The 15,038-nt window shown below is 42.7% G+C and overlaps 1 protein-coding gene across 1 annotated transcript in view; it reads right to left on the reverse strand.

Annotated features, from left to right (window-relative positions):
* Positions 1 to 15,038, reverse strand: part of ADGRF5 (adhesion G protein-coupled receptor F5) — a 180,512-nt gene that overhangs the window by 79,826 nt on the left and 85,648 nt on the right. Inside the window, exons 10-12 of the mRNA XM_030195136.1 lie at positions 4,400 to 4,618; positions 1,987 to 2,193; positions 563 to 727 (exon numbers count right to left, since the gene is read on the reverse strand). Coding sequence (XP_030050996.1) covers positions 563 to 727; positions 1,987 to 2,193; positions 4,400 to 4,618 — 591 coding nt within the window. The remainder of the gene's footprint in view (positions 1 to 562; positions 728 to 1,986; positions 2,194 to 4,399; positions 4,619 to 15,038) is intronic.

A 15,038-nucleotide genomic window follows, 5' to 3' on the forward strand; every position in this document is an offset into this window, starting at 1 on the left:
TGCACACACAACTTAATTTAATAATCGGCTGTTAATTTAGCCACTTATTGGCTTAAATTGGTGTTAATAGGTGTTAATTGGCACCAATTGGCAGTTACGCATACAACAGACTGTAGTGGTTATTCTAGAAGCTGTGTGTACAATTTCTGTTGCTAGACACATATACAAGGTCTAACACCAACTGTACATATTGTCCACTTCTACTCTAGTTGATATCACTTTCCTGCATCTTTTCTGACGCCACATGCAAATTTTCTTTAAATTAGTCATCCTTTCTTGTAATGCCTGCAATTCTATCCAATAGTATATGTATGTTCTATTTCCTTCACTTATGTCCTATGCTATTGTGTTAGCATTGTAGGTAGCATAAGCCAAAACGTTTAGTGATATTTGAATATTTTTACTACTGTAATTATCTATTCTCTATGTCCAGTTTATTACTGCTGTACACTGTCTTGGATGAATTTCTTCAAAAAGGCATTAATAAATCCTAATAAATAAATAAATAAATAAATAAATACTTATCATCATACAAAGTGCAAAACAAGTCTTAAATTCTTACCATTTCGGTAAAATTTCACTTTAATTTCTTTAAAGGTTCTTATAACATTTCCTGCTTTAATCTCACATTTATAAGTTGTTTCTTCACCAGATCTCTCAGGTCGGCATTGCTGCTCAGAAGCACGAAGTGTGTATGTAAAACAGCTTGATGTATTACCTGGGGTTCCTGGAATGATATAAGTGTTAGGTATGAAATGTACGTAATCAGGTCTGATGCCCAAGGTGTTAGGAAATCCCAACTGCTGTTCCTTCTTCAGTATCTAGCTTTCACACATGCATCATTTTGTTTAAGAATAAACAAATTACTGTGTAGTGAAGCCAGAAGTAGCATTTATAAAGTGCTGTCCCCTTTGTTGATTTCTATTTTCTATTAGAACATGAGAATAGCCATACTGGGTCATACCAATGGTCCATCTAGCCCAGTATCCTGCTTCCAACAGTGGCCAATCCAGGTCACATGTTCCTCGCAGAAACCCAAATAGCAGCAACATTCCATGCTAGCAATCCCGGGGCAAGCAGTGGCTTCCCCTATGTGTATCTCAATAGCAAACTATGGACTTTTCCTCCAGGAACTTGTCTAAACCTTTTTTAAACCCAGAGATGCTAATTGCCATTACCACATCCTCTGACAACAAATTCCAGAGCTTAACTATTCATTGAGTGAAAAAATATATTTCCATGTAACTTGAGTGTCCTCTAGTCTTTTTGCACTTTTTGAAAGAGTAAAAAATGGATTCACTTTTACCTGTTCTATACCACTCAGGATTTTGTAGACCTCAATCATATCCCCCCTCAGACATCTCTTTTCCAAGCTGAAGAGCCCTAATTATTTTAGCCTTTCCTCATATGAGAGTCAATCTTGGTCTTATTTACCATCCCATTCCTAATAATTCCTAGCATCCTGTTTGCTTTTTTGGCTGCCACTGTACATTGGGCAGAAGATTTCAGCGTATTGTCTACAATAACACCTAGATCTTTTTCTTAAGTGCTGATTCTTAAGGTGGACCCTAGCATCAGGTAACTATGATTGAGATTATTCTTCCCAATGTGCATCACTTTGCATTTGTCCACATTAAATTTAATCTGCCATTTGGATGCTCAGTCTTCAAATTTCCTAAGGTCTTCCTGCAATATTTCACAGACGCCAGATTCTGCATTCTAGTATGGACAAAAGTAGTTCCCCGTCTTTTAATTCCATTAAAAAGTAATTTATGGGTAAGTGCACTGAAAATCTGGGTATGACTCCCTGAATATTGACCTGCCTGATTTTTGGGACTTTGTATATTCCTCTAATTATATATTACATTTGTTGAGCTTGGTGTTATAGGGGTATATACAGAGGCATGCCCCATTTAGCATGCCCCAACAGGGATGCCTTACTCTCAGTGTTGCACTTTAGATATTGCCAACATATTTGTTTCTTACCTAAAATGGCTGACGATCCAGTGATCCAGGTGGCATTAAGAGAGTCAATACTTCCACCTTCTCTGCAACATTTCAACACTTTAACGTCAATACCATTGCACACTATGTCAACATCGATTGATTTATTAAATGTCATTAGTGGAACTGAAATATTATATGATTTCTCATATATTATGCCATTTTCTTGTAGTTTGCAGGTGTAAATACCTGTAAATAAAACAGAATGAATTAAGAACATTTTTTTCTATAGGCTAAAAGAAGCATTATATAGAGAACCCATCCCAGACATGATACAATCTCTTGTAGATCATGTGGTATTAAGAGATGACATCATTGTCCCCATAAAGACGTGTTTGCTTGGAACTAATAAGCATTCTCCATGGTTTATTGATGAACTTAGAAAATTTCATATAACTCATAGAAACCTGAAAGACTATGACAAAGATCCGATTTGAACTCTGTTAGGAAAGCTTATCAAAGATAATTTTACATGGGAACATAAGAGTTGCCATACTGGGACAGACCAAAGGTCCATCAAGTCCAGTATCCTGTTTCCAACAGTGGCCAATCACTGGGGAATCTATTTTAAGGGGGCACAAAGGTGCTTACATAAGCACTATTTCACAAAGCAGAGGTGTCTACCCAGCTTATTTTCGAAAGAGAAGGGCGGCCATCTTCCGACATAAATCGGAAGATGGTCACCCATCTCTCAAGGCCGGCGAAATCGGCATAATTGAAAGACGATTTTTGCCGGCCTCAACTGCAGTCCATCGCAGGGGTGGCTAAAATGAAAGGGGGCGTGTTAGAGGTGTAGCGAAGGTGGGACGGGGGTGTGGTTAACACATGTCCGCCGTCGGCCAATAATGGGAAAAAAAAGGCCGGCTCTGACGAGTATTTGGCCGACTTTACATGGCCCCTTTTTTTTTTCAGGTCCAAGTCCCAAAAAAGTGCCCGAACTGCCCAGATGACCACCGGAGGTTATTGGGGATGACCTCCCCTGACTCCCCCAGTGGTCACTAACCCCCTCCCACCCTCAAAAAACACTTTAAAAACTTGTTTGCCAGCCTCTATGCTAGCCTCAAATGTCATACTCAGGTCCATCGCAGCAGTATGCAGGTCCCTGGCGCAGTTTTAGTGGCTGCAGTGGACTTCAGGCAGGTGGACCCAGGACCATCCCTCCCCTACCTGTTACACTTGTGGTGGAAAATGTGAGCCCTTCAAAACCCACCCGAAACCCACTGTACTTACATGTAGGTGCCCCCGCTTCACCCCTTAGGGCTATGGTAGTGGTGGATAGTTGTTGGAAATGGGTTTTGGGGGGCTCAGCACCGAAGGTAAGGGAGCTAAGTACCTGGGAGCAATTTGTGAAGTCCACTGCAGTGCCCTCTAGGGTGCCCGGTTGGTGTCCTGGCATGTGAGGGGGACCAGTGCACTACGAATCCTTGCCCCTCCCATGACCAAATGGCTTGCATTTTGCCGGGTTTGAGAAGGCCGGCCTTGGTTTCCATTATGGCTGAAAACCGAGGGCGCCCATCTCTATATCCAGCGATCTCAGCATTTAGGTCAACCATCTCTAATATCGACCCAAATGTTGAGATTTGGCCGTCCCCAACCATATTATCGAAACGAAAGATGGATGCCCATCTCGTTTCGAAAATACAATCGGCCCCGCCCCTTCGCGGTGCAGTCCTCGGAGATGGGCGCCCTTAGAGATGGCCGGCCCTGTTTGAAAATGCCCCTCCACGTGGTTTTATAAAATAGTAGCATAAGTGGCAGAAATCATGCCTATATTGCAGGAATCAGCAGGTATCACCATTTTTTCAAGATGGTGGTACGGATGCAGGAACAAATGAGTAATGCTCCTGCTGCTTGTCATCTTAGAAGTGCATGCAGTGGGGAGGGAGGTGGGTGCTACCGGGGAGCCAGGAGGATCATTTTTGGAGTTGGGAATGGGGAAACCAGAGCTGAGCATAGACCGGGAAAGGAGGCCAGCCTTGTGTGTGTCTCTCTGTGTGTGTATATGTTTGTGTCTGTGTCTGTGTGTCTGTGTCTGTGTGTGTATATCCCTTCCTGTCACTGTAAGAGCCAATCTCCATTCTCCATGCCTGACAGGAAAGGAGATATTTAGTTGTGATGTAGCAATGGCTGCGTCTTACTGCTGAGGTAGTAGGTACTGTTTTTTTAATGACAGGGCACTCTTTTTAATGCAGTGGTAATTTGCATCCAAAGGAAAAAAAGAGACATAGAAAAGCCACAGCAAAGTACAAGTTCCAGAAAAATGCAGCCAAATGAACCAGCTGGGGGAAAAATGAGTATCATAGTAAACATAGTTCACAAAACTGCATTACTCCTTTCTATTGTCCTACTCTCTCTATTTGTTTATTTAAGTGTAATATAAGGAATACAAACATACCTTGATCAAAGGAAGTGATGTGGTTTATTTTTAGAACAGACACTGAAACTCCATTCTGAATTTTTGGAAGATATATGGTGTAGTTGGTACTGTTTCCACTAATATGTGTAGAACCCTTAAACCAATTAATATTGACTGACTTAGTTTCCGTTTCACACCTCAGGATCAAATCGTCTCCATCAAAAAATGCATCAGGAGAAACTGTGAAATTGGTTAGATCTGAAAATAAAAGTAACAGATTTGGTCACACAATGATGTTAATACACTCTTCAATATCTCTTCAACAGTCTCCTATAATATTCTTTACTGATCTCTTCTGCGGCAATGCGAGCGCATCTTTTGGGCGTGTGCTGGGCCAGTTTTTGCGAACTCCTGGAAAAATGGCCTTTTTTAAGGGGCTTGAAAATGGAAGTGTGGCAAAATAAAAACCAGAGCGTGTCCATTTTCGGCCTGAGACCTTACTGCCACCCATTGACTTAGAGGTAAGGTCTCACAAACTACCCGGGTGGTAGGCATGCAGTGCACATCCACTGCCATTTACCGCCGGGTAAGCATCACATGGTAGAAAATAGAAAATATTTTCTACCGCGTGTTTTTGGCATGCGCCATATTCGGAACAAACTGCTTCAATTTCATAGTTTTCATCTGAAACATCTCAGAATGAACATCCCTGTAGGGCAGTTTTTGAGACTGCGGCAGCTGTGCACAGATACCCCTGAGTTTAAAACACAGGCAGATGATATATGTTCTGTCCTCCGATAGCCTTGCACTAGTTCGTAATGTGATCCTAAAATGTGTTTAATGCCTTTACTGCTACTCTCATGTCTAAGGACTTTCATGGTTGCAGTTCTCATTGCAAGGTTACGTGAGCAACGCATTGTGGGTAATGTAGTTTACAGGTAAACGCAGCCACACTCTCCTGTTTGTATAAGGACGGTCACCATTGGTTTGGGTTTCCACCTAGACCTCCTCTCTTTCTCAGCCAAGCTTGGCCCCATTGTCTAACTACTGTTATTTCCTGATCATTCTTACTAACTCTGTCCTGAGAGGTCAGCTAAGCACTACCTTTCCCTCTAATCGGGGGCCGTCCTGTTGGACCACCCTTGACACCCTACTGCAGGCTCTGTACCGATTGGTCTCTAACACCTCCTCTCTGGGCTTGTGAGCCCTCTTGATCCCCCTGTCTCTCTGGCCACGAGGCATTTTCACCATCTCGCTTCAGGCCAGTACTTGTCCTGCTCCCGACTCCCTGGAACGAACTTGGGTTCTTACCTTGAATATATCTCCTCCCTAATGAGATATTGCACACTCCAGTCACCCAGCGCTGAACTATTTCTACCTGGCTTCAACCACTTCTCACTTCTGCAATAGAACTGCCTTCTCTCATATCTCTATCTCCAACCATTGATACAACCCTCAGCACTACGGAGTCTCTGTGACCTGGGGCCATACCTCTGAACATCTGACTGTGAGTAAATTATCTGTGATTTATTCAATAAAAGAGACTTCATAAAAATAATAGAGACTCTAGGTGTGACTGTGTGCCAAAGTTATACTCCAAGATTTTGGGGCCTTAAGTTAACAAGCCTCAAGAGTCTTGATAATATATGGCAGCGGCTGGAAGAGAGAGGATACCGTAAGTCTGTTATCAAGTGAGCTTACAAAAGAGCCTTATATGCACCACATTCATTGTTATTACAGCCTACACAAAGACATCAGAAATTGTCTTTGGTTTGTGTGTTACCTTATTCTCATTGGGCTTTCCAGATTAAACATGTAAATAAGCAGCATTGACATGTGGTGACGTATCATACAGTTTTCCAGCAATTGCCCAGATTCACCTTTTTCAAAAGGACGAATGCTGCGAGAACTTCTGACATGTTTATATTTTCAAGATAACTTGACTTCACTTCAGAGTTTGCCATTTGGGCACTCCGCATGTGGCCACTGTTCGATTTGTTTGCATGCCAGTACTACTAACTTGTATAAATTCCATTTGTTTCAGCATGCATATTGTGACACTGTTTGGGCAGTGCCCATTGTTATACATCGGTCACACTACAAGACAGATCCATACAAGGATTACTGAACATTTGAGTCACATACAATTGGGGGGTGGGAGTAGTAGAAGACCCCTTGTTCAAAATTGGATGGATAAGGGCCATGTTTTGGCTGATTTGACTTTTATTGTTTTTGAAACTCCCAAATTACCGGGGAGGGTGGAATTTATCAATGTTAATATGGAAGAAAGAACGATGGTGAATCAATCAATGGTAGGCTGTTATGCCTAAAGGTTTAAATCGGGAAGTTGAATAGTGGGTTTTTCTGTGCTAAGGCCCCGATGTTTAGAAGCACACACAGGTACTAGAGGCCATTAGCGCCAGACTAGTATCCGGGTTTGCAAGTGCATAATGTTTAGAAGGCTCTTATCGTGGCAAACAAGAGCTTGTCAGTGATTAGAGCTAATTGCATGATAATGTAGGCAAAGGGTTTCTAGCGCATTCCTTCTGATGCTCAGAAAGAAGCACCCTGAAGAAGGGCGCCCTTACTGTGCAAAAACCTACACCAGCTTGGAACTGGCATTAGGTCTGTGAAACTGCCCGGCCATCCTGAAAACTCTTCTGCTGGATCTGTGGGGCTGAAACTTGGAGGGACGGATGGGTTGGTAGACCCACAGCTTCCCAAGGGAATCCTCTTCCCCATGGCAACCGTGCTGCGGAAATGTGAGGGTGCCGCAGAGAGGCCGTGGGAGAGGAGAGAGGACACCTAGGCTGATGCAGTCTCTAGCTCCTATGTCACTGCCCCTCGCTCTCACCGGGCCAGTTCTCTGCCTTTGCCACACTTCTCTCTCCCTCCGCTGGGCTGGGCATGAGCAAAAGAGCTTTGTTTACGTGCAGTTCTTGTGTGCATGCCCCAGCACAATCCTGACACTTAACTTCCTAATGTTCGATGCTAACAGTGCGCATATCATTTGTATACTTTTAGCGTTGAAAATTAGGGAGTTCTTTTTGGGTGCTGTTGTGGTAGTATTCTCCAGCACTGTTCTGTACAGCACCAGACTTTTGAGCATCAGGGCCTAAATTAGTTTTTTAAAATTTCTTTAAACATTTTTCCCATTATTTCGTTATGCAATAAGTAAATTTCATAAGGACACAAGATTTTTATTATATCACTCAGAATTTAAATCTATGTGTAATGTCACTTGCAGTCTCTTTAGAGTCAGTGAGCAGTCTGTTCACATTCAAAAGACTGTTATAGAATGGAAGAGCAAGGTAACCTCTGGAACAGCCAGAAGTTATTGTTAAGTAGTAACAGTTAATAATGTTTTATTACCATACGTGGAGGGGCTTTTTCGAGAGGGACATCCACGTTTCGATTTGGACGTCCTCACAAAATGTCCCGATCCAGGGGCGGGGAAACCCATATTTTCGAAACAAGACGGTCATCCCTAGGCATGGACATTTCTGATTTTCAGCGATTTTTGAAACCAAGGACGTCCATCTCAGAAACGACCAAATGCAAGCCATTTGGTCATGGGAGGGGCCAGCATTCGTAGTGCACTGGTCCCCCTCACATGCCAGGACAGCAACCGGGCACCCTAGGGGGCACTGCAGTGGACTTCAAAAATTGCTCCCAGGTAAATAGCTCCCTTAACTGTGTGCTGAGCCTCCCAAACCCCCCAAACCCCATTACCCACAACTGTACACCACTACCATAGCCCTTACAGCTGAAGGAGGGCACCTAGATGTGGGTACAGTGGGTTTCTGGTGGGTTTTGGAGGGCTCGCTGTTTCCTCCACAAATGTAACAGGTAGGGGGGTATGGGCCTGGGTCCGCCTGCCTGATGTGCACTGCACCCACTAAAACTGCTCCTGGGACCTGCATACTGCTGTCATGGAGCTCAGTATGACATCTGAGGCTGGCATAGAGGCTGGCAATCAATATTTTGAAAGATATTTTTTGAGGGTGGGAGGGGGTTAGTGACCACTGGGGGAATAAGGGGAGGTCATCTCCGGTGGTCATCTGGTTATTTTGGGCACCTTTTTGTGCCTTGGTCGTAAGAAAAACACGAGCAGGTAAAGCGTCCAAGTGTTCGTCAGGGACATCCTTGTTTCTTTCGATTATGGGTCGAGGACGTTCAAGTGTTAGGCACGCCCAAGTCCCGCCTTCGCCTCCAACACGCCCCCTTGAACTTTGGCTGTCCCTGCGATGGAAAGCAGTTGGGGACGTCCAAAATCGGCTTTCGATTATACCGATTTGGACGACCCTGGGAGAAGCATTTCCATCTTCCGATTTGTGTCGAAAGGTGGGCATCCTTCTCTTTCAAAAATGAGCCCAATAGTATTTAAATGTTGTTTTTTACTTTTAGAGACCAATGTGTTCAGTTTAAAGATCCAATGAACACTATATTAAGTTGGATTCCCTGAAGCAGCTATAGGTGAAACGTGGTCCATGTTGGAACCCAAGACCTGCTTAAAGATAAGTTGGCAGACTGAATTATCCTTCCACAACATCACCTTGTATTTGTTTACTCTGGAGTTTGCAAACAGCCCTCCGGCACTATGTAAGGCACATTGAGCCTACAAATAGGTGTGAAAATGTGGGATACAAACGTAATAAATAAATAAATAAATAAATAAATAAATAAATAAATATTTGTGATAAATGATACCAAGTTGATGTTTTTGAAAAACTGAAGCATTGAAGCTGAAAGTGCAGTGTGCAATGATTGAAACATTGATGTCCTGGGTTGCATACCATGCTGATCTCTTTCACATTTCTGAGCATACAACTAAATTTATTTGAAGTGAAAGTTAGTTACACTAAGTAGAACCTGGAGGACATAATGGGGCAGTTCAGCAAACTGAAGAGTAGCAAATCTCCTGGACCGGATGGTATTCATCCTAGAGTACTAATAGAACTGAAAAATGAGCTTGCGGAGCTACTGTTAGTGATATGTAATTTATCCTTAAAATCGAACGTGGTACCGGAAGATTGGAAGGTGGCCAATGTAACACCCATTTTTTAAAAAGGTTCCAGGGGAGATCCAGGAAATTATAGACCGGTGAGTCTGATGTCGGTGCCGGGGAAAATGGTAGAGACTATTATCAAAAACAAAATTACAGAGCACATCCAAGGACATGGATTACTGAGACCAAGTCAGCACGGCTTTTGTGTGGGGAAATCTTGCCTGACCAATTTACTTCAATTCTTTGAAGGAGTAAACAAACATGTGGACAAAGGGGAGCTGGTTGATATTGTGTATCTGGATTTTCAAAAGGCGTTTGACAAGGTACCTCATGAAAGGCTACAGAGGAAATTGGAGGGTCATGGGATAGGAGGAAATGTCCTATTGTGGATTAAAAACTGGTTGAAGGATAGGAAACAGAGAGTGGGGTTAAATGGGCAGTATTCACAATGGAGAAGGGTAGTTAGTGGGGTTCCTCAGGGGTCTGTGCTAGGACCACTGCTTTTTAACATATTTATAAATGATTTAGAGATGGGAGTAACTAGCGAGGTAATTAAATTTGCTGATGACACAAAGTTATTCAAAGTTGTTAACACGCGACAGGATTGTAAAAAATTACAGAAGGACCTTACGAGACTGGGAGACTGGGCGGCTAAATGGCAGATGATGTTTAATGTGAGCAAGTGCAAGGTGATGCATGTGGGAAAAAAGAACCCAAATTATAGCTACGTCATGCAAGGTTCCGCGTTAGGAGTTACGGGCCAAGAAAGGGATCTGGGTGTCGTCATCGATAATACACTGAACCTTCTGCTCAGTGTGCTGCTGTGGCTAGGAAAGCGAATAGAATGTTGGGTATTATTAGGTAAGGTATGGAAAACAGGTGTGAGGATGTTATAATGCCGTTGTATCGCTCCATGGTGCGACCGCACCTTGAGTACTGTGTTCAATTCTGGTCACCGCATCTCAAGAAAGATATAGTAGAATTGAAAAAGGTGCAGTGAAGGGCGACTAAAATGATAGCGGGGATGGGACGACTTACCTATGAAGAAAGACTAAGGAGGCTAGGGCTTTTCAGCTTGGAGAAGAGACGGCTGAGGGGAGACATGATAGAGGTATATAAAATATTGAGTGGAGTGGAACAGGTGGATGTGAAGCGTCTATTCACGCTTTCCAAAAATACTAGGACTAGGGGGCATGCGATGAAACTACAGTGTAGTAAATTTAAAACAAATCGGAGAAAATATTTCTTCACCCAACGTATAATTAAACGCTGGAATTCGTTGCCGGAGAACGTGGTGAAGGCGGTTAGCTTAGCAGAGTTTAGAAAGGGGTTAGACGGTTTCCTAAAGGACAAGTCCATAAACCACTACTAAATGGACTTGGGAAAAATCCACAATTCCAGGAATAGCATGTATAGAATGTTTGTATGTTTGGGAAGCTCACCAGGTGCCCTTTGCCTAGATTGGCCGCTGTCGTGGACAGGATGCTGGGCTCGATGGACCTTTGGTCTTTTCCCAGTGTGGCATTACTTATGTACTTATGCTGAAGATATTTTTACATTATATGCATTGTGTTCTTCTCATTATCCCCAGAGTTTTGCATAATATTCCCCTCATTGGTGTTTGGGATACCAAGTTAACATACATAATTCCCAAATTCTATAAAGTTGCATGCACAAGTTATGGAATAGAGGCAGTTATGTGTAACTCAATTTAATAAAGAGTTGCTATTTGGTGTCAACAAGTAATAATTGGCTATAATTGCTGTTAATTGGTGCTAATTAGCACTAATTAGCAGTTATGTGTATAAATGCCCCTAGTCAGGATTCTAGAATTTAGGTACACAAAATACACTTTGCACAACACTCTCCACCAAAATGTAAATTCTAAGCCACTTTGAACCGAAACTTGTTTTTGGATAATAGTGGGATACAAGAATGCATAAATAAATAAATAAAATCCCAAATTTTGTCAAGTATTCCCTTAGTTACTCTGTTACTAGACCTTCTATTGGTTTGGCCAGTAGTGGTATTGAGGCTATTGGTCTGTAGTTTGTGTTATCACTGATCTCACTGGTAGTGGTTTTCGGGATAGGTGTGAGTACTATGTCGCCTTTGTCTGTTGGAAACTGACCTCTTTCGAACATATATGTGATGTGTTTGATGAGGTACTTGATGAACCAGTCTGGTGGTTTTTTTTATCATGTAGTTGAGGCATTTGTCAAGTAGGCAATAGTATCTTTACTATGTCTAATTGGGGTGGTTTGAACGTGGTCCATATTCTGTCTGCTGTGGTGTGGTTGTTGTGTGTTTCGTAGTGTGGAACTATGAGCACAGTCATGCACTTTGGAATAGGCCAAAGGGCCAGAGATTGATGAGCCTGCATGACTCTGGAATTTATGATCTATTATGATACCCTTATGGGCAAGCAGGCTTTGGAAAGAAACTAGTATAAACAACATGAAAAATGTGGTTTAACATGTTAAGGAAAGCAGATGGTGAGAACCAGATAATAATCTATGAGAAGGATAATTTGCAGAAAAACTCATGTAAATCATTGTCTCAAACAAACGATATAAGCAGCCGTATCAGAACAGTATTTTAGAGACGCAGTCACAGTGAACATCTCTTTATGTAACTGTACTGATCTCTCATGAGAAACTATTAATTGTATCTGTACTTGGTAAGTAAATAAAAATTGACTTTATCATATGCACGTAGCCCTGGTTTCTTTTATCCCCCCCAAATTGTGGGTGACTGGTACATGCTAATTTGGGAAGGGGTACAAGGGCCTAAAAACAGCAGCCCTGTAGGTAGTCTGTGACATTTATTTGTGCTTTTGCAAGGTTTGATCTTGTGTTTGTTATTTTGTTTTGAAGTATTGTGCAAGTTCGTCTATAGTTGGTGGTGTTCAGTTGTTGCCAATATGTTCTGGGTTTGTCAGTAGTTTTCATGAGTTTGAATATTTTTTTGTATTGGTCTGGTCGAGGTTCATATATGTACTGTAGTGTACTGCTTTCACTTTCTTTATGCTGTTTGTGTTTGTTCTTATGGCTTTTCTCCATATGGTTTTGTTTGCGTCTGTTTTATTTTTGGCCCATGCTCATTTGAGTTTTCCTACAGAGTATCTTCATGTGTAGTAGTTTGTCATTAAACCAGGGTCGTGGTTGTTTTGTGATTTTTGTTTTTGTGTTGAGTGGTGCTGTTTTGTTTAGTGTGTTTTCACTTGTTTCGTCCCAGTTTCTCATGAAGTGTTTATCCTCGGGTGGTATGCCATTTAGTTCATTTATTGTTGTTGTCCAGAATGTGTGGTTGTCTACTTTTCCTCTAGTTGTGAATGTGTGTTGGGTTCTTGACTCTCTTTTCTCTCCATCTTCTTTCCATTGTAGTGTGAAAGTGAGCTTCCTTTGGTCTGACCATGATACCACATCCCATGTATGGTTTGTAAATATGTGGTTGTCACTCGTTGAGAATCTGTGGGCTAGTATGTCTAATTGGTGTCCTTTTGTGTGCAATGAGACTGCTTGTGCTGTTCTGAAGTTCCATTGGTTTATGAAGTTCATTAGTTGACATTCAGAGCTAGTTAACAGGGTTACTCTAGTTAATCAACACTGACCAGGTCCAACCTGGATTTTCAGCAGCACCTACCCAAATACTATGGCTGAAAATCCAGGTAGACTGCCTCACCGCTATCACTGTAGTGCCGGGACAGTCTGGGCGCATAGTTAGTACTTGGACAGCTACCCAGTTAACTTAGAAAAAAGGCTGTCCTAAATTAACCAGGTATTTTTCTGGTACTGCCGTTAATTACTGGTGGCCCGTGAGTAAGTCCTGATGACTGCCTAGTACCCAGAGATCCAATGCTGGTACCCAGATAGGGGCCAGCAGTAAATATCTGGGTCTAAATCAGCTGGCAGTGACCAGCATGTTAAAAAAAATGTTGATTGTTGTCGTTTGAATATTGAATGATTTGTTGATAGCTCAGCAGGAATTATCTGGGCATATTAGGTGGAAGGGGAAATTTGAGATCTTGAAGGGCTCTGTAAGAATATGGAAAGCTTGTTCCAGAGGACTCAAAATGAGTGATGAAGAACCAATATTTAAAATATTCTGGTTGATGTTCAAAACCTTTGGTGGCAGCTATCCTGATAAAGTCTACTTATCCCGATCACTGCATCATATGCAGTTTTTAGCCCACAGTGGTTCACAAAATATTTCCTCTGATGGCTGGTAGGTACTTGGGTAATCACAGGGCTGCTTTGGAGCATAACAGGGGTGTGGCTAGAGGGTATCCAGATAACAACAATTTTCAGTGTCACCATGGTGATCAGTTGATGGCGTTTATCTGGAAATATTCAGTGTTTTTCTTGCAGTGCTCTGGATATCCAGCAGGGGCAGACTGACCACTGGGACCATAGAACTGAGCCCAAGGGCCCACAGCAGTAGTGGGGGTTCATTCTCCCCTAGCCTTCATTTAATTTAATCACTTTGAAGGGTGGTTAGGGGCCCATGACCCTTATTGCCTGAGGGCCCAGACCACTGTTAGTCTGCCCCTGATATCTAGGAATAGCTTTGGCAGGTCGAAGCACAGCTCTCACTTTGCTTAGTTCGGCAGTTCCCATAGCCATCTGTGCTAAGCATGTGGTGGTATTATTTGAACAAATGGAGAGTTGAAGAGTGCTGATGAGAAGGAGGCAGAGAATACAGGAGCAGGCCAAGTGCAGGCCCAGCTACAGCCCCAGGCCCAACACAGAAGATAGAAGAACAGGCCGCATAGAATATACATGTCCTGAGTGAGTTTTCTTACAGCTCACAAAGGAGGATATACTCCAGAGCTGTCCCATGTGTTACCTTTTATATGTAGGTCATCACAGTCCTGGCTTTCCTTCTAACAGCAATTTCCAGCATGTCACTGAGGACAGCACAGGCATCAGACAGTTGGCCACCTGCAACTGCACCTTCCTGCAAGTTCTTCCAACACAGCTGAGAGGAGGGTGAACAATGATGGAATTTATTGGCATAGCCAAGTTCCCTTCGGTATTGGAGGTCATTGATTGTACACATGCAGCTCTGAGATCACCAGAGCAGGATGAGAGGGCCTATAGGAACCACAGGTAGTATCACTCAAAAAATATGCAGGTGGTCTGCAATGCCAGGCTCATCATCATAGATGTGTGGTTCAAGCTGTGACACTTTGTGCTGTCTCAGTCCAGAATGAGTCCTGAATGTGCCATAGGACTACTCATGGATGCCTGGCTGCATGAATTCTGGGCAAGGCTGGCTTCAGACCTTTAAGGCCTCTACTTCATGGTGGACATGGAACGCCCTATATGAACCAGGAAAATGTATGTGACAATTTGAACACACAGGGTTTGCCAAAACAGTTCAGGGTCATCTGTCCTTTTTCCTATGTCCTCCCCTCCAAGTCCATTCCCTTGCTGTGCTTCCCTACCGTTTGTGGGGGATTCCATATTTGTATGCTTTCTCAGTACTCTGGCAGAAGAGCACTTCTTGCAATTCTTACAGGCAGCATCCACAATTTTTTTGAAGATTTCTATTTTATGTGCTTGACTACTTATAACAGGCATTATGGTTAGGGAGTTGTTGGATTACAAAGAAGTGTGCACATGGTAACAGACATTCCAGTAGGGGCATCTCACAAGAAGTAAATGG

This window comes from Microcaecilia unicolor, chromosome 3 (assembly GCF_901765095.1).
Source record: "Microcaecilia unicolor chromosome 3, aMicUni1.1, whole genome shotgun sequence".
Lineage (NCBI taxonomy): Eukaryota > Metazoa > Chordata > Amphibia > Gymnophiona > Siphonopidae > Microcaecilia > Microcaecilia unicolor.